Raw genomic sequence first — 23,121 nt, forward strand, 5'->3', positions numbered from 1 at the left:
AAGTTCCCATTCAGTTGTCAAAACGTGGATTGGGACAAGCATGCATTGGCAGGCGTGCTGCAGAATGACGAGCAGGCTACTATTCCAATCGTTTATCAGTGCAATTTTGACTGCAATCTAGCTGAAAAAGTTTGAGGGTTTATCTAGTGTTCCTTCGTTAGATTTTTAGCTCAATTCGCACTGGCTAGCATTGGTTGATCGTGTTGCTGATGTGCATAGGCAACTGAGGGGGAGAGCCTACCTTTTCATGGTTGTTTGATCAATAGGACGGTGAAGTTGCCAAATGTAAGAGGACTACCGTGGTATTTCCATATTTGCAGAAATCCATTGGTCTATTTTGTGGCATTTGGTGATGCGTTCTAATGATCTAAAGTCAGTGTTGCTACTGCCTGTAAACACACAGTCCAGTTCAAAGTGAATGGCAGGGCCCATATGGCAAATCGTTTATTTTCATATAGGCCTACTGTAGCTCTGATTGGCTATGGCGCACCAGTCTGCATTGAAACACCGGTCCTGAACACGACAGATGATTTTTTTCCTAGGTTTTATTTACTGCAGTGACTATTAATTGTCCAAAACGCACAGCCGTTTTCCCATTCTATATTGCTATAGAATTTTCACAAATGCCTTAATATACATCATTCCCAAACATTCTACGAATTTATGAAAATGACCATATCTAAATGTTCTCGCTTGTCAGAAAATGTAACAAAAACAAAGTGTCATATTCTTCCTGGTGGTGTATATGAACAGATTTCAATAAGATGTCATATTGCTAAAATGCTGCCAGTTCCACTTTAACATCAAAACAGAAAGATAGCCCCTCAATGTCAATGATCTTACCGTGTGCTTTGCGGGATGAGCTTCCTGTTTGAAGCTCTCTCTGCCCCCCTCTATCATGTCTGTTCTGTGCTCACTGTGTTTCTTAACAGTTTGACTGGATGCTTAACAACAGCCCAATGAAATTCACAAGAGTTGCATTTCTTCATGGCTTTACCAGAGGTGGAAAAAGTAACAAATTGTCATACTTCAGTAAAAATAAAGATATATTAATAGAAAGTGATGCAAGTAAAAGTGAAAGTCACTTGAGTAAAAGTCTAAAAGTATTTAGTTTTAAATATACTTAAGTATCAAAATAAGTATAATGTAATTGCAAAAATATATTGAAGTGTTGAAAGTAAAAGGAGAAGTATAAATCATTTAAAATTCCTTATTTTATTAAGCAAACTAGATAGCACCCGTTTTTATTTTATTTACAGATAGCCAGGGGCACACTCCAGCATTTAGACATCATTTACAAACGAAGCATCTGTGTTTAGTGAGTCCACCAGATCAGAGGCAGATGTTTTCTTGATACGTGTGTGAATTGGACCATTTTCCTGTTCTGCTAAGCATTCAAAATGTAACGAGTACTTTTGGGTGTCAGGGAAAATGTATGGAGTAAAAAGTACATTTTTTCTTTAGGAATGTAGTGGAGTAAAAGTTGTCAAAGATATAAGTAGTAAAGTACAGATTTAAGTAGCACTTAAGTAAATATAATAAGTAATACTTAAGTACTTTACACCACTGGGCTTTACTGGCCAAATTTGTGAACTGTGAAAACAATACAGAGAGAACAATGCTTTGCTTAAAAATGATGACAATACAATCTCCATGGAGCTAACGACGTTAATCAGAAGAGACACTGACAGTAGCTAGACTTAGCTAGCCAACATCTTGCATAAAGTTAGATGGTTTAAATAAACATCAGCTCCGTTCATTTCAGAAATAACAAGACTAATGTTTAGGGCACAGTGTAAAGTGGTTACAGGTGTGATAGCTACTGTTGCAGTTTTTAGAGGAAGCTTTCTAGCTTGATGCATTTGTTGCTGTTGAAAACAGGAATCAATCGTTTTGTTTATCTAGGTCGCCATGGCAACGGCAGCAACCCCTTTCATGCGCTGAAAAAACAGCCACTCGTGACACAACTGCTTTCTTCAATAGGACATACAAATAAAATGATTGCGAAATGGGTGGAGGAGGTGAAACCACTCAGAGTGGTGATCTGTTCTGATTCGGCTGCAGTGTTGAGTAGTGTGAAGACGGGCAGGTCGGATAGGGGAGACTTGTTTGTGGAGATGATGGTACTGTTAATTGGATTGGAGAGGATAGGAGGTAAGGTTGGGTTGGAGCGTAATGAGAAGGCTGATGTGGTGGAAGGATGTAGGATAGAGGGTTTTAATTTGGGGGGGTTGAATTTTTATTTTAGTTAAGAACAAATTCTTATTTACAATGATGGCCTTGGAACAGTGGGTTAACTGCCTTGTTCATAAGACAGATTTTTACCTTGTCAGCTTGGGGATTCGATCTAGCAACCTTTCAGTTACTGGCCCAACGCTCTAACCACTAGGCTACCTGCCGCCTCAATGTTGATTGTCACGTTGTGGATGATAGGCAGACATAACCTCACACTCAATGTCAACAAAACAAAGGAGATGATCGTGGACTTCAGGAAACAGCAGAGGGAGCAGCCCCCTATCCACATCGACGGGACAGTAGTGGAGAAGGTGGAACGTTTTAAGTTCCTTGGCGTACACATCACGGACAAACTGAAATGGTCCACCCACACAGACAGCGTGGTGAAGAAGGCGCAGCAGCGCCTCTTTAACCTCAGGAGGCTGAAGAAATTCGGATTGTCACCAAAAACACTCTCAAACTTTTAAAGATGCACAATCGAGAGCATCCTGTCGGGCTGTATCACCGCCTGGTACGGCAACTGCTCCACCCACAACCGTTATGCTCTCCAGAGGGTGGTGCGGTCTGCACAACGCATCACCGGGGGCAAACTACCTGCCCTCCAGGACACCTACACCACCCAATGACACAGGAAGGCCAAAAAGATCATCAAGGACAACAACCACCCGAGCCACTGCCTGTTCACCCCGCTATCATCCAGAAGGCGAGGTCAGTACAGGTGCATCAAAGCAGGGACCGGGAGACTGAAAAACAGCTTCTATCTCAAGGCCATCAGACTGTTAAACAGCCATCACTAACATTGAGTGGCTGCTTCCAACATACTGACTCAAATCTCTAGCCACTTTAATAATTAAAAATGGGATGTAATAAATGTATCACTAGCCACTTTAAACAATGCCACTTTATATAATGTTTACATACCCTACATTACTCATCTCATATGTATATACTGTACTCTATACCATCTACTGCATCTTGCCTATGCCGTTCGGCCATCGCTCATTCATATATTTTTATGTACATATTCTTATTTATTCCTTTACACTTGTGTGTGTATAAGGTAGTTGTTGTGAAATTCTTATTACTTGTTAGATATTACTGCATGGTCGGAACTAGAAGCACAAGGAATTCGCTACACTCGCATTATCATCTGCTAACCATGTGTATGTGACAAATAAAAATTTGATTTGATTTGAAACAGGTCTGTGTGAGTGTTTAGGGGAGGAAACGGTGAAGCATGTGTTGATATTTTGTGAACTGTATGAAGTAGAAATTGTGTGAAAGCGTTATAGAGGCTGGACAGGGTTGGGTTTGCATGGTGTAGTGGGGGGAGGAAAGCAGAGGGAAGTGGTGTCTAGGGCTCCATTTCATTAGTCGTGTTCCTCTAAGAAAGTGAAGAAACTGTAATGAGGTAGGCCATGACTGGCCTCGCACTCCAGTACAGTCGGTGGCGGTGTATGCACCTTAAAAGTTGGATGCGATCCGCCAACCCAATCTCGAAGAAGAAAACGAGTTATTAGTTATTTGATCATGTGGCTTAATTAACAACACTAGTTTCGATCTTTGCTCTTCTCAGACCAATAAATAAATATGTCAGGATGAAGCTGTCCCAGTTTATATGATGTCCTACTCTCTGAATTCACCATACAACACGTTTCTGGCGGGCTTGTTCCGACACAGGTGTTTGGAGTACGCTTGATAGCTATTAACATAAGGTAACACGTGCTTTAACCAGTAGCAGTGCGTGGGTGAAATCACCAGGCAACCTCTGTCCAGTTAAATTCACAAAGCATATTACTTGTACAATAACAGACATGACCTACAGCATGGTCAAGCAAGTTAATGTTAACATTTTCGGACCACTAAACAACTATTCATTTAGAACCACAGATAGTTACCGCAAGTCGCAAAGAAAACAGCATCTGCCGCCTTTATTCCAGCACCATTTCGACATCATCAAATATGCTTAGTCTAATACAGTGACAACTAAATTAACCACCGGAGGAAAACGACACATCAAAATGCAACAAGTTTTTCAGTCAATGATTTATGCTCTTAATGAGATTTGATAGGAGTGATGGCAAATCCAAGCTGGTGCGCCAGGACCATTCACAGTTTAACTCGCTCAGTTTAGCTCAATGCTAATTAGCAAATTATTATACTTTTTTTGTTGTCAAGAGAGTCCATGCTCGCTGGCTTCCCTTGCGTTCAATGCTGCTGGCAGCAACAATGTCATACTCGTTTGGACCAGACAACGTCACATAAATGGCCTACACGTAGGGCGACAGAAGGAGCGCTATTTCGCTCGTTCGGATGCTTTCTCCTGTGATATACATTCAGCCTCTTGCAAATTGAAGGAAAATTAGAGATAAACATAAAATCACGTATTTTTTTTCTTGGTCAATTTTTTTTTGGGGGGGGAAGCCTGGTTTCCCTTAGAATCCATGAGTACACGGCACTGGCTGTAACATGTGGGAACACTAACCCTATAAAGGCGTGTAGTAGTTTAACCTTTTTTTAAAGTATTTCTCTGTGATATTAAAGTCTAATAGACCCTAAAGGTAGTTGTCTACGAATGGGGTAGGAATGATACAGGTACACTTATTGCACTGCAGGCGGTGCAATGGAAGTAAACACCCCTGCGGGTAGCGCTCAAAGTGCACACAGGTCTCCTCAGCAGAAGATTGATAAATTAAACTAGGCTAACCAGGAAACATGGTGACTGTTGGCCTCGTGCAATAAATTGCTTTATTTTACTGTTGGGCAGGGTGTTTTGTGCTATTCCAGTCCAAAGACCAGGGTTGACAAGACGTTTCTGGAAAGAGTGAAACTTTTTAGGATCCAATCCATGTGAAATAAGTTCTAACCGAAGTGGAATATAAACGCCAAAAGGGGACGGCTTACATTTTATTTGATCACAACATGGTTTAGTATGATAAACCAGTGAGTATTCACAATGGAAATTCGAGGTACGTGCTTGCGGTGTTGTCAGACTGTTTTCCCGTGTTTTAATAAACCGCCGTCAGATTCAGAGCCGGGGAAGGAGATCAGCGAAATCGTGGTGATCAAAAACATTCACGCGGAGCATCCCACCAACAGGGCTTTGCCACCAATACCCCTTGGGAGACCGGGCAACGTTTATATCGCCCTCTATGATTATACCGCCCGAACCGTGGAGGACTTGAGTTTCAATGCCGGGGACAAGTTAGACGCTCTAGACAAAGGTGCTGGTGATTGGTGGTATGCAAAAGCACTCACTGGAATTTCAGCTACCAAGAAGGGTTACATTCCAGCCAATTATGTGGCACCTGTGGAGAGCCTGGATGCGGAGCCGTAAGTAGCCTACCAATATACATTTAAAATGATGCGCTGGGTGAATGATTCTATTGAACTAGTTGATATATGCTACTGTATAGACTAGACTAGAACAGCACCAGGTCAGGTTTGATGAATGGTGGCTTCATTCAAAGAGGCGACGAACAAAATGGGCTACAGAAAACACAGTAGCCTATTAAAATTCATTCTACATCCCTTATAACCTTTACTTATTCTTGGGCAGTTTGAGGCCAGAGTAAAGCAGAAAAGACTCTCACACTTGAGACATGTTCCAGAGTTGCTTTACCCCTGATCCCACTGATCACCTAGCCATCGTTTTAGGAGGGGACACTATCTACCTGACACTCTTCTGTTGTGCTTATTTGATTAACCATCATAACTGACCTGTTGGTATCCCTACACCACTGGACCATTCCAATGAGGATCTGGCAAATATTTGAATACATTCACAGTTTATGAGCATGTTCTATATAGCCTTGGTGCAATCTGGTGTTGAATGTTTATTATCCCAATACAAAAATGAGCTAAATTCAGAGTTGCACATTGACTCGGTGTTGTGGAATATGATGAGTCACCATACTGTAAGTGTTTTATGGATTCCCAGCACTTCCTCATAACCTAGTCCTAGATGAGGTTTGAGTGACTGCTCTCAAACAAACACATGGCACACAACTAACCAACAGTTGACATAGGCTACAGTAATGTCATTGTTTTGAAATTTACAAAGCACTAGAGTTTGGTTTAATGCACGCCAACTTTTGATATTGTGAACAGATTAAGTCAAAAGGCAAATGCCACACTATTAGTGCTGTTCCATGTATCTAGACCTAAGTGATTGGCCAAACAAGTTAATAAGGAAGTACAATGAATGAGTTAATAATTATCCAGATCAGATGAAAATACAACTGTAAAAGTGCTTAAAGTGTAAAGCGATTCAATGTAGCTGTATTTACATTTTGACAACCGTGTGTAGGGTCAACACACATACAAGTGCACTGTTTAAATATAGAAAGAAACCGGTTAAGCAAGGAAATTGCACTTCGCATGACATGGCGTAGAGTAAAACTTGGGTATCTTGGTCAAAAGTAATGTTTGGGTAATGCTTTGAAATAATGGAACAGGTACCATTCAGAAATGGGCTGTTCAAGAATTATGGAAATAATTAATCTTATCATACCCTATTAAAAACAACTAACCGCACCTTTTATTCAATTTATCAATGCCAGTGAGACATACAATTCAAAGTAAAGTGTTTCATATGTATAAAAAAATATATATATATATATATACAGTGGGGGAAAAAAGTATTTAGTCAGCCACCAATTGTGCAAGTTCCCCCACTTAAAAAGATGAGAGAGGCCTGTAATTTTCGTCATAGGTACACGTCAACTATGACAGACAAAATTAGAAAAAAAATTCCAGAAAATCACATTGTAGGATTTTTAATGAATTTATTTGCAAATTATGGTGGAAAATAAGTATTTGGTCACCTACAAACAAGCAAGATTTCTGGCTCTCACAGACCTGTAACTTCTTCTTTAAGAGGCTAAAATGTCCTCCACTTGTTACCTGTATTAATGGCACCTGTTTGAACTTGTTATCAGTATAAAAGACACCTGTCCACAACCTCAAACAGTCACACTCCAAACTCCACTATGGCCAAGACCAAAGAGCTGTCAAAGGACACCAGAAACAAAATTGTAGACCTGCACCAGGCTGGGAAGACTGAATCTGCAATAGGTAAGCAGCTTGGTTTGAAGAAATCAACTGTGGGAGCAATTATTAGGAAATGGAAGACATGCAAGACCACTGATAATCTCCCTCGATCTGTGGCTCCACGCAAGATCTCACCCGTGGGGTCAAAATGATCACAAGAACGGTGAGCAAAAATCCCAGAACCACACGGGGGGACCTAGTGAATGACCTGCAGAGAGCTGGGACCAAAGTAACAAAGCCTACCATCAGTAACACAATATGCCACCAAGGACTCAAATCCTGCAGTGCCAGACGTGTCCCCCTGCTTAAGCCAGTACATGTCCAGGCCCGTCTGAAGTTTGCTAGAGAGCATTTGGATGATCCAGAAGAGGATTGGGAGAATGTCATATGGTCAGATGAAACCAAAATATAACTTTTTGGTAAAATCTCAACTCGTCGTGTTTGGAGGACAAAGAATGCTGAGTTGCATCCAAAGAACACCATACCTGCTGTGAAGCATGGGGGTGGAAACATCATGCTTTGGGGCTGTTTTTCTGCAAAAGGACCAGGACGACTGATCCATGTAAAGGAAAGAATGAATGGGGCCATGTATTGTGAGATTTTGAGTGAAAACCCCCTTCCATCAGCAAGGGCATTGAAGATGAAATGTGGCTGGGTCTTTCAGCATGACAATGATCCCAAACACACCGCCCGGGCAATGAAGGAGTGGCTTCGTAAGAAGCATTTCAAGGTCCTGGAGTGGCCTAGCCAGTCTCCAGATCTCAACCCCATAGAAAATCTTTGGAGGGAGTTGAAAGTCCGTGTTGCCCAGCGACAGCCGCAAAACATCACTGCTCTAGAGGAGATCTGCATGGAGGAATGGGCCAAAATACCAGCAACAGTGTGTGAAAACCTTGTGAAGACTTACAGAAAACGTTTGACCTGTGTCATTGCCAACAAAGGGTATATAACAAAGTATTGAGATAAACTTTTGTTATTGACCAAATACTTATTTTCCACCATAATTTGCAAATAAATTCATTAAAAATCCTACAATGTGATTTTCTGGATTTTTTTTCTTCTCATTTTGTCTGTCATTGTTGACGTGTACCTATTATGAAAATTACAGGCCTCTCTCATCTTTTTAAGTGGGAGAACTTGCACAATTGGTGGCTGACTAAATACTTTTTTTCCCCACTGTATATATATATAACAAATATTTACTAATGAGGTGTCCATCTTCTGAACAAAGTCAGTGATCTTATTTTGGGTGTGACTCAAGTATTGTCCTGGTGATCATCCCCATGAAACTGGTTTTAGTTAAGCTGCAGTCTAGTTTTTGCCTTTCTCAACACACTGTCTGTGGGAATGTTTATTTGTTTTAAATTGAGCTTTTATTTAACTAGGCAAGTCAGTTAAGAACACATTCTTATTTACGATGACTGCCTACAACGGCCAAACCCAGACAACGCTGGGCCAATTGTGCGCCGCCCGATGGGACTCCCAGTCACGGCCGAGTGTGATGCATCCTGCGAAACCTTGAGGGTTTTGTCTTGGTAATCAGGACTTGTTTTACTGAAGTATCACGGTCTCGTAGTGTACATAAACTGATTAACTTGATCAGTGGATGCCTATCGTATCAATCATATAGATCTGTTTGATGTATTGGTAAAAACCCTAAGCTAGGCGAACGCCTTAATGTACCTACCCACCAAGTAAATATCACTGTGCAGTGCCAGTGAATATCTATGATGCTGGGGTTGACCGTTGTTTCCTCCTGTTCTGCTATACAGATGGTACTTTGCGGACACCAAGAGACTGGATGCTGAGAAGCTTCTTCTGTCTGAGGGGAACCAGCATGGAGCCTTTCTCATCAGACACTCTGAGAGTCAGAAAGGAGAGCTCTCACTCTCAGGTAAATCTCAGCGTCGTCGTCTTGTACTTGTCGCGTCTGCAAGAGACTAAAGCTCAGATCTGTCACCCACCAAGTATGCACTCTCGCAATATGCTCTTGGAACAGGTTTTGAATGACTTTGTGATGTTTGACACATTTTGTGTATTCGACTCTATTGTTCAGGATTGTATTTTGTTGTTTTATTTTTCGATCAGTCTATTTCCGTGTGATCCCGGTATGAGGAGGGAACTCGATGCACAAATAACTCAAGTTGTTTCTTTGTTCCTGAACAATCCCCACTTCACTCTGGGTAAATCACAGTCTCCCATAGTGCACTGAAGTGTTTGATGGTTCAAGGTCATAAAGTTAAACAAATAGGGAGACCTCTAATTCTCAAAAAGAGACTGTGATAACATCACTTAGGGCCACATGAGTCTGGCTGGCCTTTTCTGTCGGAAGGAAAAAGTCCCTTGCTTATACAGTTATAGTGGTGTATAAACTTAGTCACGATAAATGCGATAGTCTCATATTAACCTGATTACAGGAAAGTTCAGTGGTGTTGCTATCTGCCTATGCATTGTTCATGTTAATAATAGTCATATAATATAATAATAGTCATAATAATAGTCATATAATATTATAATAGTCATAATAATAGTCATGGGCGTTTGAATGTAAAAAGCCCCATGAGCACTAACTAATATATAAAGTAGTTGGAGCACATGAAATTTGGTGTCAAATGAAAGCTAAGAGTTTATTTTTACGTTATTAATGCATATATACATTCTTCAACCGTTTTCTATCCTAAAAATTAGGAAAAAGAAAATACTTTGATTTCTGGTCAAACAAATGGAAAAGGGGTCTTAAACATCTAGCAGAAAAAGTCTTAAAAGGTATTAGAAATGCATAAAAACGCATCGTTGAAGTAAAGACCCCTGCCAACTAATATCAAGATTTATATTATTAATTTAAACTTTGTTTAACTAGGCAAGTCAGTTAAGAACCAAATTCTTATTTACAATGACGGCCTACCCCAGCCAAACCCGGACGATGCTGGGCCAATTGTGCACCGCCCTATGGGACTCCCAATCACGGCCGAATGTAATACAGCCTGGATTCAAACCAGGGACTGTAGTAACAGCTCATTCAGTGCCTTAGATCGCTGCGTCACTTGGGAGCTCTGGTTTTGTAGAAATTATTTGCCTTCTGTAAGTGTAAAAAAAAAAGTATTGAGTCTTCCCTGTGGCTCAGTTGGTTGAGCAGGGTGTTTGCAAGCCAGCATGGTGTGTGCAACGCCAGGGTTGTGGGTTCGATTCCCACGGGGGGCCAGTACAAAAAAAAAGTTTAAAAAAAAATGTATGTATTCACTACTGTAAGTCGCTCTGGATAAGAGCGTCTGCTAAATGACTAAAATATAAAATGTTGTCATTGTCTTGTAATTCTGTTACCAAAAGACCACATGTCTTTAAGATATTTTCTAATTCCTCTCCCGGATAATGAAAGTTTACATAACTAATTGGTAGGTCTACCCCTTGTTACTTAATGTTTTTACTAATAACAATGTGGTTTGATTTAAGTGCTTAACACATATAATTATTTTATCAAATCGGTAAAAGAATGGCTGCAACTGAATTGGCTACAACGGGAATTCATAGTTGTCACAAACCAAAGTTGGGTCGCCTGCTACTGTCCTCCCTTCCACTGTTTTCTTTCTGTGGTGTGGTGGTCAAAGCAAAAGTGTGAAAACAGTCTGGACAACCCCTCCATCTGTCTTTGTCGCTCTTCTCTCTTTCTTTCTCCATGTCGCTCTTTCTCTCTCCCTGTCGCTCTCCCTCTCTCTCCAGTTAGTCAACTCTGCCTGTTCTTACTGACACTTACCCATGGGCCCCCTCTCTTCCCATTTTCCCCCCAAAAGGATAAATAAATTAAACAAGATCAGCTTTAAAAATATACTGCTCAAAAAAATAAAGGGAACACTTAAAAAACACATCCTAGATCTGAATGAAATAAATAATCTTATTAAATACTTTTTTCTTTACATAGTTGAATGTGCTGACAACAAAATCACACAAAAATAATCAATGGAAATCCAATTTATCAACCCATGGAGGTCTGGATTTGGAGTCACACTCAAAATTAAAGTGGAAAACCACACTACAGGCTGATCCAACTTTGATGTAATGTCCTTAAAACAAGTCAAAATGAGGCTCAGTAGCGTGTGTGGCCTCCACGTGCCTGTATGACCTCCCTACAACGCCTGGGAATGCTCCTGATGAGGTGGCGGATGGTCTCCTGAGGGATCTCCTCCCAGACCTGGACTAAAGCATCCGCCAACTCCTGGACAGTCTGTGGTGCAACGTGGCGTTGGTGGATGGAGCGAGACATGATGTCCCAGATGGGCTCAATTGGATTCAGGTCTGGGGAACGGGCGGGCCAGTCCATAGCATCAATGCCTTCCTCTTGCAGGAACTGCTGACACACTCCAGCTACATGAGGTCTAGCATTGTCTTGTGTGAATGCACCATTTTGTAAGTCGCTCTGGATAAGAGCGTCTGCTAAATGACTTAAATGTAAAAAATGTAAATGTCTTGCATTAGGAGGAACCCAGGGCCAACCACACCAGCGTATGGTCTCACAAGGGGTCTAAGGATCTCATCTCGGTACCTAATGGCAGTCAGGCTACCTCTGGCGAGCACATGGAGGATGGTGCAGCCCCCCAAAGAAATGCCACCCCACACCATGACTGACCCACCGCCAAACCGGTCATGCTGGAGGATGTTGCAGGCAGCAGAACGTTCTCCACGGCGTCTCCAGACTCTGTCACGTCTGTCACGTGCTCAGTGTGAACCTGCTTTCATCTGTGAAGAGCACAGGGCGCCAGTGGCGAATTTGCCAATCTTGGTGTTCTCTGGCAAATGCCAAACGTCCTGCACGTTGTTGGGCGGTAAGCACAACCCCCACCTGTGGACGTCGGGCCCTCATACCACCATCATGGAGTCTGTTTCTGACCGTTTGAGCAGACACATGCACATTTGTGGCCTGCTGGAGGTCATTTTGCAGGGCTCTGGCAGTGCTTCTCCTGCTCCTCCTTGCACAAAGGTGGAGGTAGCGGTCCTGCTGCTGGGTTGTTGGCCTCCTACGGCCTCCTCCACGTCTCCTGATGTACTGGCCTGTCTCCTGGTAGCGCCTCCATGCCATGGACACTACGCTGACAGACACAGCAAACCTTCTTGCCACAGCTCGCATTGATGTGCCATCCTGGATGAGCTGCACTACCTGAGCCACTTGTGTGGGTTGTAGACTTCATCTCATGCTACCACTAGAGTGAAAGCACCGGCAGCATTCAAAAGTGACCAAAACATCAGCCAGGAAGCATAGGAACTGAGAAGTGGTCTGTGGTCCCCACCTGCAGAACCACTCCTTTATTGGGGGTGTCTTGCTAATTGCCTATAATTTCCACATGTTGTCTGTTCCATTTGCACAACAGCATGTGACATTTATTGTCAATCAGTGTTGCTTCCTAAGTGGACAGTTTGATTTCACAGAAGTGTGATTGACTTGGAGTTACATTGTGTTGTTTAAGTGTTCCCTTTATTTTTTTGAGCAGTGTATATTTCTCCCTGTTTCTTTTCTCTTTCATGAGATACAATCAGTTGTTTTGTAACTTTTTGTTGTTGTATATTTATTATTTTTAAACTGGATTAATATCTTCCCATTTACTGTAACCAGCCTTCTCACCCACTGAACACCGACACCGGACATCCATGATCTTAAAAAGTAGTTGAAATTTGGTCAGTCCAAATTTGAACCAATCATAAGTGTCTGTTTTCTAAATTTGGGCAGCACAGTACAGATAAGTAGTGTATTCAGTAGGTCAGTAGAGTTAAGTACAAGAGTAGAGTAGAGTACAGTATAATTTATTTCTACTGTGCTCTACTGTGCTGTACATTGATGTCCAAACTTGCGAAACATAGACGTCTATGATTGGTACAGATTTGGTCCAGACCAACCAAATTTGGTCTTGTTTGAGCTCATTAGAAAAATAGCCAGTGTGTAGAATAATACCTAAACATGCAAAAGAGGATATTACATGTTTCTACCTTTTGTGTACTAGGGGTTACATCACCATGAGGAGAATGACATTCATAATGATGCATTTCTGTATAGTACAGATCAGGGACCCATGACGTCATTCTGTTAGCGGGTGTTAATCCACTTCACTTACTGTAGTTCAATAACCCCAAAATAAAACGTAATTTTATTCAAACTCAGTGTCATAACTGACACCCCATTCTTTCTGCAGACATCTTTGGATCTTAATTCAGAGGAGATATTTAAGAGTTTTTGGAAAACATGGTCACCGAAAAAAACTGAGGGAGATTTCCTGTTATTCTGTTAACCAAACTTTACATCTCTACTGTTCTTCAAGTAAATATGTTTTTAACTTTTCAGTGGAAATTGTTTAAAGTAGTCCTTGTGCATAGTTGTATGGTTTGTTTAACTTTGCAATCAATATTTTGGGGTTTGGCATTGAGTCTCGGCATCCTTCTGTTACCACGGACTTGTAAATTCTGAACGTCTTCAGTACAATGAGCCAAATCACCAAAAATAGTGTTTTCATGTAGGCAGCTCATTATTCCATAATGGCCATATAAACAGATTTTAACATGGAACTTTCCCCATTTATTTACTCTTCGGCATACATTTTCATGGCCATGGTTGATTTTACTGTCTTCATTCACACTTTGTAGTATTCTGCCCTTATGCTTTTGTATGGATCTTTCAGTACTGGACCAGTGCAAAGTGAAGCACTACAAAGTAAGGAAGATGGACTCTGGAGGCTACTACGTGTCGGCGTCCAAGAACTTCCTAACTCTGAGGGAGTTGGTGGAACACTACTCAAAACTGGAAGATGGTCTCTGTGTACGGCTGCTTGAACCATGTAAAAAGGTATGGTGTTCCGTTTACTTTCTTTGTTAACTACTGTATCGTGTGATTGCGATAAATCGGCTTTGTTTAGTGGCCCTCTTGATCTGAATTGACATACACACACTTTATGGAACTAATGTGCCTGGCAAATTTGCTAAAGATATCCAGATCACAGAAACCCTCTTCAAATAGTGGGCCTAATACAATAGCCTGATGCTGATCCTAGCCTGATGCTGATCCTAGCCTGATGCTGATCCTAGCCTGATGCTGATCCTAGCCTGATGCTAATCCTAGCCTGATGCTGTTCCTAGCCTGATGCTGTTCCGTGTCAACCATGTATAGCACCATTGACCGTTCACAAAGGACAATAGAACAACAGTCATGTGGTTTTCCTGAACAGTAAAGAGGACAGGGTGTCAGGTTCTACTTTGGGACAGTTCCTGTCTCTGCTGATTGTTGTATCTCTCTCGTGTCAGATGGAGGCGCCTCAGACCCATGGTCTGTCCTACAACACTGCCGACCACTGGGAGATTGACCGGACGTCTGTCAAACTGCTGAAGAAACTGGGCGCTGGGCAATTTGGAGAGGTTCATGAAGGCCTCTGGAACGACACCACTGCAGTAGCCGTGAAGACCCTCAAACCTGGTAAATAGCCTGTACAACACAAACACAGGACTTAAACCCATAAAATCACGTTATTTCAAATCCTTAATTTTGTATCTCCTTAAAGTTCCAATGCAGCTGTTTTTATCTCAATATCAAATCATTTCTGGGTAACAATTAAGTACTGTATATACACTGAACAAAAAAATATACGCAACATGTAATGTGTTGGTCCCATGTTTCATGAGCTGAAATTAAAGAGCCCAGAAAAGCTTAATTCTCATCTTTTTTCACAAATTAGTTTACATCCCTGTTAGTGAGCATTTCTCATTTGCCAAGATAATCCATCCACCTGACAAGTGTGGCATATCAAGAAGCGGATTAAACAGGATTATCATTACACAGGTGCACCTTGTGCTGGGGACAATAAAAGACCACTCTAAAATGTGCAGTTTTGTCACGCAACACAATGCCACAGATGTCTCTAGTCATGCGGGTGTGTGCAATTGGCATGCTGACTGCAGGAATGTCCACCTAAACTGTTGCCAGAAAATTAAATGTTAATTTCTCGACCATAAACCGCCTCCAGTGTCGTTTTAAAGAATTTGTCAGTACGTCCAACCGGCCTCACAACCGCAGACCACGTGTATGGAGTTGTGTGGAGGAACTGTTTGCTGATGTCAACGCTGTGAAAAGAGTGGAATGGGCAGGCATTTTATTGATGTAAATTTGAATGCAGAGATACTGTGATGAGATCCTGAGGACCATTGTTGTGCCATTCATCTGCCGCCATCGCCTCATGTTTCAGCATGATAATGCACGGCCCAATGTCTCAAGGATCTGTACACAATTCCTGGAAGCTGAAAATGTTCCAGTTTTCCCATGGCCTGCATGCTCACCAGACATGTCACCCGTTGAGCATGTTTGGGATGCTTTGGATCGACGTGTACAATAGCATGTTCCAGTTCCCGTTGATATCCAGCAACTTCGCACAGCCATTGCAGAGGAGTGGGACAACATTCCAAAATCAGCATGTTCAACTCTCTGCGAAGGAGATGTGCTGCATGAGGCAAATGGTGGTCACACCAGATACTGACTGATTTTCCTATCCACACCCTACCTTATTTTTTATTATTTATATATATATATATATATATATATATACTGCTCAAAAAAATAAAGGGAACACTTAAACAACACATCCTAGATCTGAATGAAAGAAATAATCTTATTAAATACTTTTTTTCTTTACATAGTTGAATGTGCTGACAACAAAATCACACAAAAATAATCAATGGAAATCCAATTTATCAACCCATGGAGGTCTGGATTTGGAGTCACACTCAAAATTAAAGTGGAAAACCACACTACAGGCTGATCCAACTTTGATGTAATGTCCTTAAAACAAGTCAAAATGAGGCTCAGTAGTGTGTGTGGCCTCCACGTGCCTGTATGACCTCCCTACAACGCCTGGGCATGCTCCTGATGAGGTGGGGGATGGTCTCCTGAGGGATCTCCTCCCAGACCTGGACTAAAGCATCCGCCAACTCCTGGACAGTCTGTGGTGCAACTTGGCGTTGGTGGATGGAGCGAGACATGATGTCCCAGATGTGCTCAATTGGATTCAGGTCTGGGGAACGGGCGGGCCAGTCCATAGCATCAATGCCTTCCTCTTGCAGGAACTGCTGACACACTCCAGCCACATGAGGTCTAGCATTGTCTTGCATTAGGAGGAACCCAGGGCCAACCGCACCAGCATATGGTCTCAAAAGGGGTCTGAGGATCTCATCTCGGTACCTAATGGCAGTCAGGCTACCTCTGGCGAGCACATGGAGGGCTGTGCGGCCCCCCAAAGAAATGCCACCCCACACCATGACTGACCCACCGCCAAACCGGTCATGCTGGAGGATGTTGCAGGCAGCAGAACGTTCTCCACGGCGTCTCCAGACTCTGTCACGTCTGTCACATGCTCAGTGTGAACCTGCTTTCATCTGAAGAGCACAGGGCACCAGTGGCGAATTTGCCAATCTTGGTGTTCTCTGGCAAATGCCAAACGTCCTGCACTGTGTTGGGCTGTAAGCACAACCCCCACCTGTGGACGTCGGGCCCTCATACCACCCTCATGGAGTCTGTTTCTGACCGTTTGAGCAGACACATGCACATTTGTGGCCTGCTGGAGTTCATTTTGCAGGGCTCTGGCAGTGCTTCTCCTGCTCCTTCTTGCACAAAGGCGGAGGTAGCGGTCCTGCTGCTGGGTTGTTGCCCTCCTACGGCCTCCTCCACGTCTCCTGATGTACTGGCCTGTCTCCTGGTAGCGCCTCCATGCTCTGGACACTACGCTGACAGACACAGCAAACCTTCTTGCCACAGCTCGCATTGATGTGCCATCCTGGATGAGCTGCACTACCTGAGCCACTTCTCCCCAATTTTGTGATATCCAATTACGTTCTTGTCTCATCTCTGCAACTCCCCAATGGGCTCAGCAGAGGCGAAGGTCTAGTCAGGCATCTTCCAAAACATGACCCGTCAAACTGCGCTTCTTAATACCCGCCCACTTAACCTGGAAGTGTGTCGGAGGAAACACTGTTCAACTGACGAGCGAAGTCAGCCTGCAGGCACCCGGCCCGTCACAAGGAGTCACTAGAGCGCGATGAGCCATGTAAAGCCCCCTCGGCCAAACCCTCCCCTAACCCGGACAATGCTGGGCCAATATTGCTGCTTCACGGCCAGTTGTGACACAGCCTGGGATCGAACCCAGGTCTGTAGTGACGCCTCAAGCACTGCGATGCAATGCCTTAGACCGTTGTGCCACTCAGGTGGCCCCCTACCTTTTTTTAAGGTATCTGTGACCAACAGATGCATACCTGTTTTCTAAGTCATGTGAAATCCTAATGAATTTATTTAAATTTACTCATTTCCTTATATGAACTGTAACTCAGTAAAAACGTTGAAATTGTTGTGTTTATATTTTTGTTCAGTATATGAAACACAGGAAAATCCCGTTTTTGACTGCACTTAACATTTCTCGTCAAAGTGCAGGTTGGATTGAATTCCAGCTAGTGTTAGAGTGCAATACAACGTATACATGTTCTTGTTATCCTAGGCACCATGGACGCTAAGGACTTCCTACAGGAGGCCCATATCATGAAGACACTGCGGCACCCCAAACTGATCCAGCTCTACGCTGTGTGTACTGTGGAGGAACCCATCTACATCATCACAGAGCTCATGAAGAATGGCAGTCTGCTGGATTATCTCCAAAGTAAGAACACACTAGTGTATTGCATTGTAACCTACCTACACACAAGACCACTGCACTTTCCTCATTGGACCGGACCCTGGTTGTTGTTGGACGTTTAGATTAGAACACCACCTCAACAATGTGCCAACAGTAGAGAGTTGAAATACAGTACAGACTTTTCTTTAACTTATGTAACTGAGTGATGTGTATAGGGAACGTTTTGGATGAAGTGTTAATTTGGCAACAACCCAAAAAAGATACAGTTTTGCTCCCTCTTCACTTTGTGTGATACAGTTGCCTGTAAAGAATATGCTAAATGCATCACACGGGCCATGCTTCTATATTTTGAAAGTTACATACAGTGCATTCAGAAAGTGTTCAGACCACTTCCCTTTTTCCTCAATTTATTATGTTACGCCTTATTCAATTTTTATTTTTATTTTTATCCTCATCAGTCTTCACACAATACCTCATAATGACAAAGTGAAAAAGTGTCTTTTTTTTGCAAATGTATAAAAAATATTATTTACAGAAGTATTCAGACCCTTTGCTACGAGACTCGAAATTGAGCTCAGGTGCATTCTGTTTCCATTGATCATCCTTGAGATATTTCTACAACTTCATTGGAGTCCACCTGTAATAAATTAAATTGATTGTGCATGATTTGGAAAGGCACATACCTGTCTATATAAGGTCCCACAGTTGACAGTGCATGTCAGAGCAAAAACCAAGCCATGAGGTTGAAGGAACTGTCCGTAGAACTCCGAGAGAGGATTGTGTCAAGGCATGGGGAAGGGTACCAAAACATTTCTGCAGCATTGAAGGTCCCCAAGAACACAGTGGCCTCCATCATTCTTACATGGAAGGAGTTTGGAACCACCAAGACTCTTCCTAGAGCTGGCCGCCCAGCCAAACAGAGCAATCGGGGTAGAAGGGCCTTGGTCAGGGAGGTGACCAAGAACCCAATGGTCACTCTGACAAAGCTCCAGAGTTCCTCTGTGGAGATGGGAGAACCTTCCAGAAGGACAACCATCTCTGCATCACTCCACCAATCAGGCCTTTTGGTAGTGGCCAGACTGAAGCCATTCCTTAGTTAAAGGCACATGACAGCCTGCTTGGCATTTGCTAAAAGGCACCTAAAGACTCAGATCATGAGAAACAAGATTCTCTGGTCTGATTAAACCAAGATTAAACTCTTTGGCCTGAATGCCAAGTGTCACATCTGGAGGAAACCTGGCACCATCCCTACGGTGAAGCATGGGAGGCAGCATCATGCTGTGGGGATGTTTTTCAGCGGCAGGAACTGGGAGACTAGTCAGGATAGAGGGAAATATGAACGGAGCAAAGTACAGAGATAGTTGATGAAAACCTGCTTAGGACTTCAGACTGGGGCGAAGGTTCACCTTCCAACAGGACAAAGACCCTAAGCACACAGCCAAGACATTGCAGGAGTGGCTTTGGGACAAGTCTCTGAATGTCCTTGAGTGGCCCAGCCAGAGCCTGGACTTGAACCTGATCAAAAATCTCTGGAGAGACCTGAAAATAGCTGTGTAGCGACACTCCCCATCCAACTTGACAGTGCATGAGTGGATCTGCAGAGAAGAATGGGAGAAACTCCCCAAGTACAGGTGTGCCAAGCTTGTAGCGTCATACCCAAGAAGACTCTAGGCTGTAATTGCTGCCTAAGGTGCTTCAACAAAGTGCTGAGTGAGGGTCTGAATATTTATGTAAATGTAAAAAAATAAAAATAACTGTTCTAAAAACCTGTTCACTTTGTCATTATGGGGTATTGTGTGTAGATTGAGGGGGAAATAACTATTTAATCAATTTTAAAATAAGGCTGTAATGTAACAAAATGTGAAAAAGTCAAGGGGTCTGAATACTTTCCGAATGCACTGTATATTTAATATAATCTGATGTTATGGACTCCCTGGTGACTGCCAGCACTCCTTGAATTTTTCTCCCAATGTGAGATGCTGTGCCATAGCGTGAAATATGCAGTGTCATTGCCTGTCAGAGTGATAGTCACCTCTTGGAGCAGCCATGTGAAATTGATGTTGGTGGCCCCGAGGCTGTCTGCATTACATCCCCTATATTTTACTGGATGCCCTTACACACTGGCACAAATTCAGACATTCGGCCATTACTAGCAATTGTTTTAGGGGGGACTCTAAACTTCAGAAACTTTTACAAAGAATCGCATAGTCATACTTTTGCATGCACACTGTTATTCTGGAAATTGTACTATAACATTTTACTTAAGCACTCATTAGAATGAAATATCAGTTCTCTGACCATGGTACTTACCTTCTCTCCTCCTCCACAGAGGACAAGGGTACGCAGCTGGTAATCTCAGACCAGATAGAGATGGCGGCCCAGGTGGCTGCTGGGATGGCTTACCTGGAGCTGCAGAACTACATCCACAGAGACCTGGCAGCCCGCAACGTTCTGGTGGGAGAAAACAACATTTGCAAGGTGGCTGACTTTGGCCTCGCCAGAGTCTTCATGGTGGGTATCTCTATCTTTTTGTAAGAAAAACAAGAAAAGGGGATATTTTGTTATAAGTTGGGACTGTTTGTCAAAAATTTGGCACCAAGGTCTTTCTCAGGACCAGTCTCCATTTCTCTTTCTAAGACATGAAATCAAACTGTTGGAGGCCCACTAAAAGTATTTATTTATTCTGCTCTTTTGAAGTATTGAGGATTCAGATTTTATTCCTGTTGTTTTAGATGGAGAGTGAGAACGTTTACGAAGCTAAAGAGGGCACTAAGTTCCCTGTGAAATGGACCGCCCCAGAGGCCATCCACAGCGGCAAGTTCACCATCAAGTCTGACGTGTGGTCCTTCGGCATTCTGCTATATGAGATCATGACCTTTGGCGGAATGCCCTATCCAAGTAAGACTTTTACATGCATGTTTAATGTATTACTCAATAGAAAATAAAGCTGGTGTGATCAGTCGGTGTTAATCCTGTTATTTACTACCGTGGACTTTTTGAGTGTACATTATTGTAAGTGGGCGGGGTAGGAATATTGTATGAGTAGCATGCACTACAGTCAACAGTTTAAAAAAAACACCTGACACCCTGTCTATTTGTACACCACTTGCAATTTCAAGGGAGCGTTCATAGTTTATCCACACTAAATGCACAGCATCAGGTTAGATTGTGTTACTGTGTGAGATCAGAACTATAGTCCCCTGTTATTGTTCCAGCCATGACCAACTACGAGGTGGTCCAGCAGCTGCCCAAAGGCTACAGGATGCCGAACCCATCACGCTGTCCCAAGGTGATGTATGAGATCATGTCTGACTGCTGGAAGGAGAATGAGAACGACAGACCCACCTTTGAGACCTTACAGTGGAAGCTAGAGGACTTCTTTGACCTGGATGTGAACTCCTACGATGACGCCCACCATTACTAGTACTGTATACAGGGATCAATGATGCTCTGCTCATGGGTCAGCAGAGGAAAGTAGGGTATGTCCACTGTGCCACAAGTAATATAATCAAATATCAAAGGCATTTCATACTCCCAACACTTTGTATCTAGCATGCAGGTAGAATTGATTTTAGCATAGTTGAACTTCCCTCTCCCTGACCACATTATGGTTGAATATCTATTTTTTAGGATTATATTTTGCGGTCGAACACGTGGGACCATAAAATGTTTGATCAGAAAATATTGTTTGTGGAGGTTTTATTTGGCTGCTCATGCATTGTCAATAAAGAAAGTCCGACATGACTATGACGGATAATCCTCTATTGTAACTGTCGTTTGTGACACTCCCACTTTTTAAGATTTTGTTCGCCAAACTTAATGCACTTCTAAATCCGTGATACTGAGACTGCTAAACTCACTAGATGCCCTTTGATGAAGTCACAAACTCTGTCCATGGCCCGGTTGGGCTTTCATAACAACAGCTGTTCTCCAGTAAGACTGATGGAGCTATCTAGATTGGCGAAATAGTTCTGCATTCACTCCGCATTCTTCCACTGCTTGGCTGCCAAGTATTCATCAGGCATATTTTGTTTGTTTTGCTTTATCCACTCTGAAGCATGGTGAGAGAGGGCACTATGTCACTGAACACTCATGAATACATAGGAATGACCGAGTAATGTTGATCGAATAGTTTTACAGAAAGAGTAGATATGATTCAACTGGACGGAATTGGATTTGGGGGAAGGATTTGGAGAGTAAATCTTATTGTACATTCACCTAATGTCTATGTATGTCATAGTGGGGATGCTGTTATTGTGCAATAGGAACTGGAATTGAATAACCGGAGACTGCTTGCTCTCCACACTGCAGTGGCCTTATGTTGATTGAATGATGGATCGGAGGTGTTGGAATGTGCCACCTCCTTTCTCGCTCTGTAGCATGCCTATTTTATGGATCAATGACTGAAAAGTTGTGACACTGGACTTATTTGGTGAGACCGGAATTGTACAAGTGCTTGTTGATAATTACCAATCACTTTGTAAAATATTTTATACGTTTTTAAAAATGTCTGATTGTACTTGTAGATCATAACCTGTATGAAAGTGTACACTTCATTAAAAAAAACAGATTATTTCCTTAAACGTGTTTATTGAAAGATGAATTGAATGTCATGTTTGATACATAAGAATAAGACCTTTTTTTGTATAAATTTGTTTTTAATCTGTGGTGAGAATCTACACTGAACAAAAAATATAAATGCAACATGTAAAGTGTTGGTCCCATGTTTCATGAGCTGAAATAAAAGATCCCTGAAAGGTTCCATACACACACAGCTTCTCTCAAATTGTATGCACAAATTTGTTTACATCCCTGTTAGTGAGCATTGGCCTGCCGGGATGTCTTGTTTCATCGCGTTCAGTGTGTCAAGAAATAGTGCGGCTTGGCAGGGTCGTGTTTCGGAGGACGCATGGCTCCCGACCTTATCCACGAAATCTTATTAGTGTTGACATTTTTGCAACGGATGTTTTAGTTGCGCAATTTTACATCAAAATAAGGTGTTTGGTGCAGTGTTTCTCAAGTTAAAACAAGTGTGACGTGTTGTCTTACGTACGCAAACTCGGGACTGCTGGGCAGGTCTGTCTCACTATGCTATTGGATAGAGAGCAATCAACACAGCTTTTCATCTCATGTCAATGGGCAAATGTACATCGTCTAATCAAAACCCAACCTTCATTTACAAAACCCAACC

At 42.5% G+C, this 23,121-nt stretch overlaps 1 protein-coding gene across 1 annotated transcript; it reads left to right on the forward strand.

Annotated features, from left to right (window-relative positions):
* The first annotated feature begins 4,910 nt into the window (after positions 1 to 4,910).
* LOC106607729 (tyrosine-protein kinase SRK2-like) lies at positions 4,911 to 22,698 on the forward strand. Its single transcript, XM_014204999.3, has 8 exons — positions 4,911 to 5,568; positions 9,060 to 9,181; positions 13,947 to 14,110; positions 14,566 to 14,734; positions 17,796 to 17,954; positions 20,260 to 20,441; positions 20,663 to 20,828; positions 21,146 to 22,698. The coding sequence occupies exons 1-8, from the start codon at positions 5,192 to 5,194 to the stop codon at positions 21,352 to 21,354; spliced, it is 1,548 nt and encodes a 515-aa protein (XP_014060474.2). The 5' UTR covers positions 4,911 to 5,191; the 3' UTR covers positions 21,355 to 22,698.
* Positions 22,699 to 23,121: the final 423 nt, after the last annotated feature.

This window comes from Salmo salar, chromosome 06, assembly GCF_965601325.2.
Source record: "Salmo salar chromosome 06, fSalSal1, whole genome shotgun sequence".
NCBI lineage: Eukaryota > Metazoa > Chordata > Actinopteri > Salmoniformes > Salmonidae > Salmo > Salmo salar.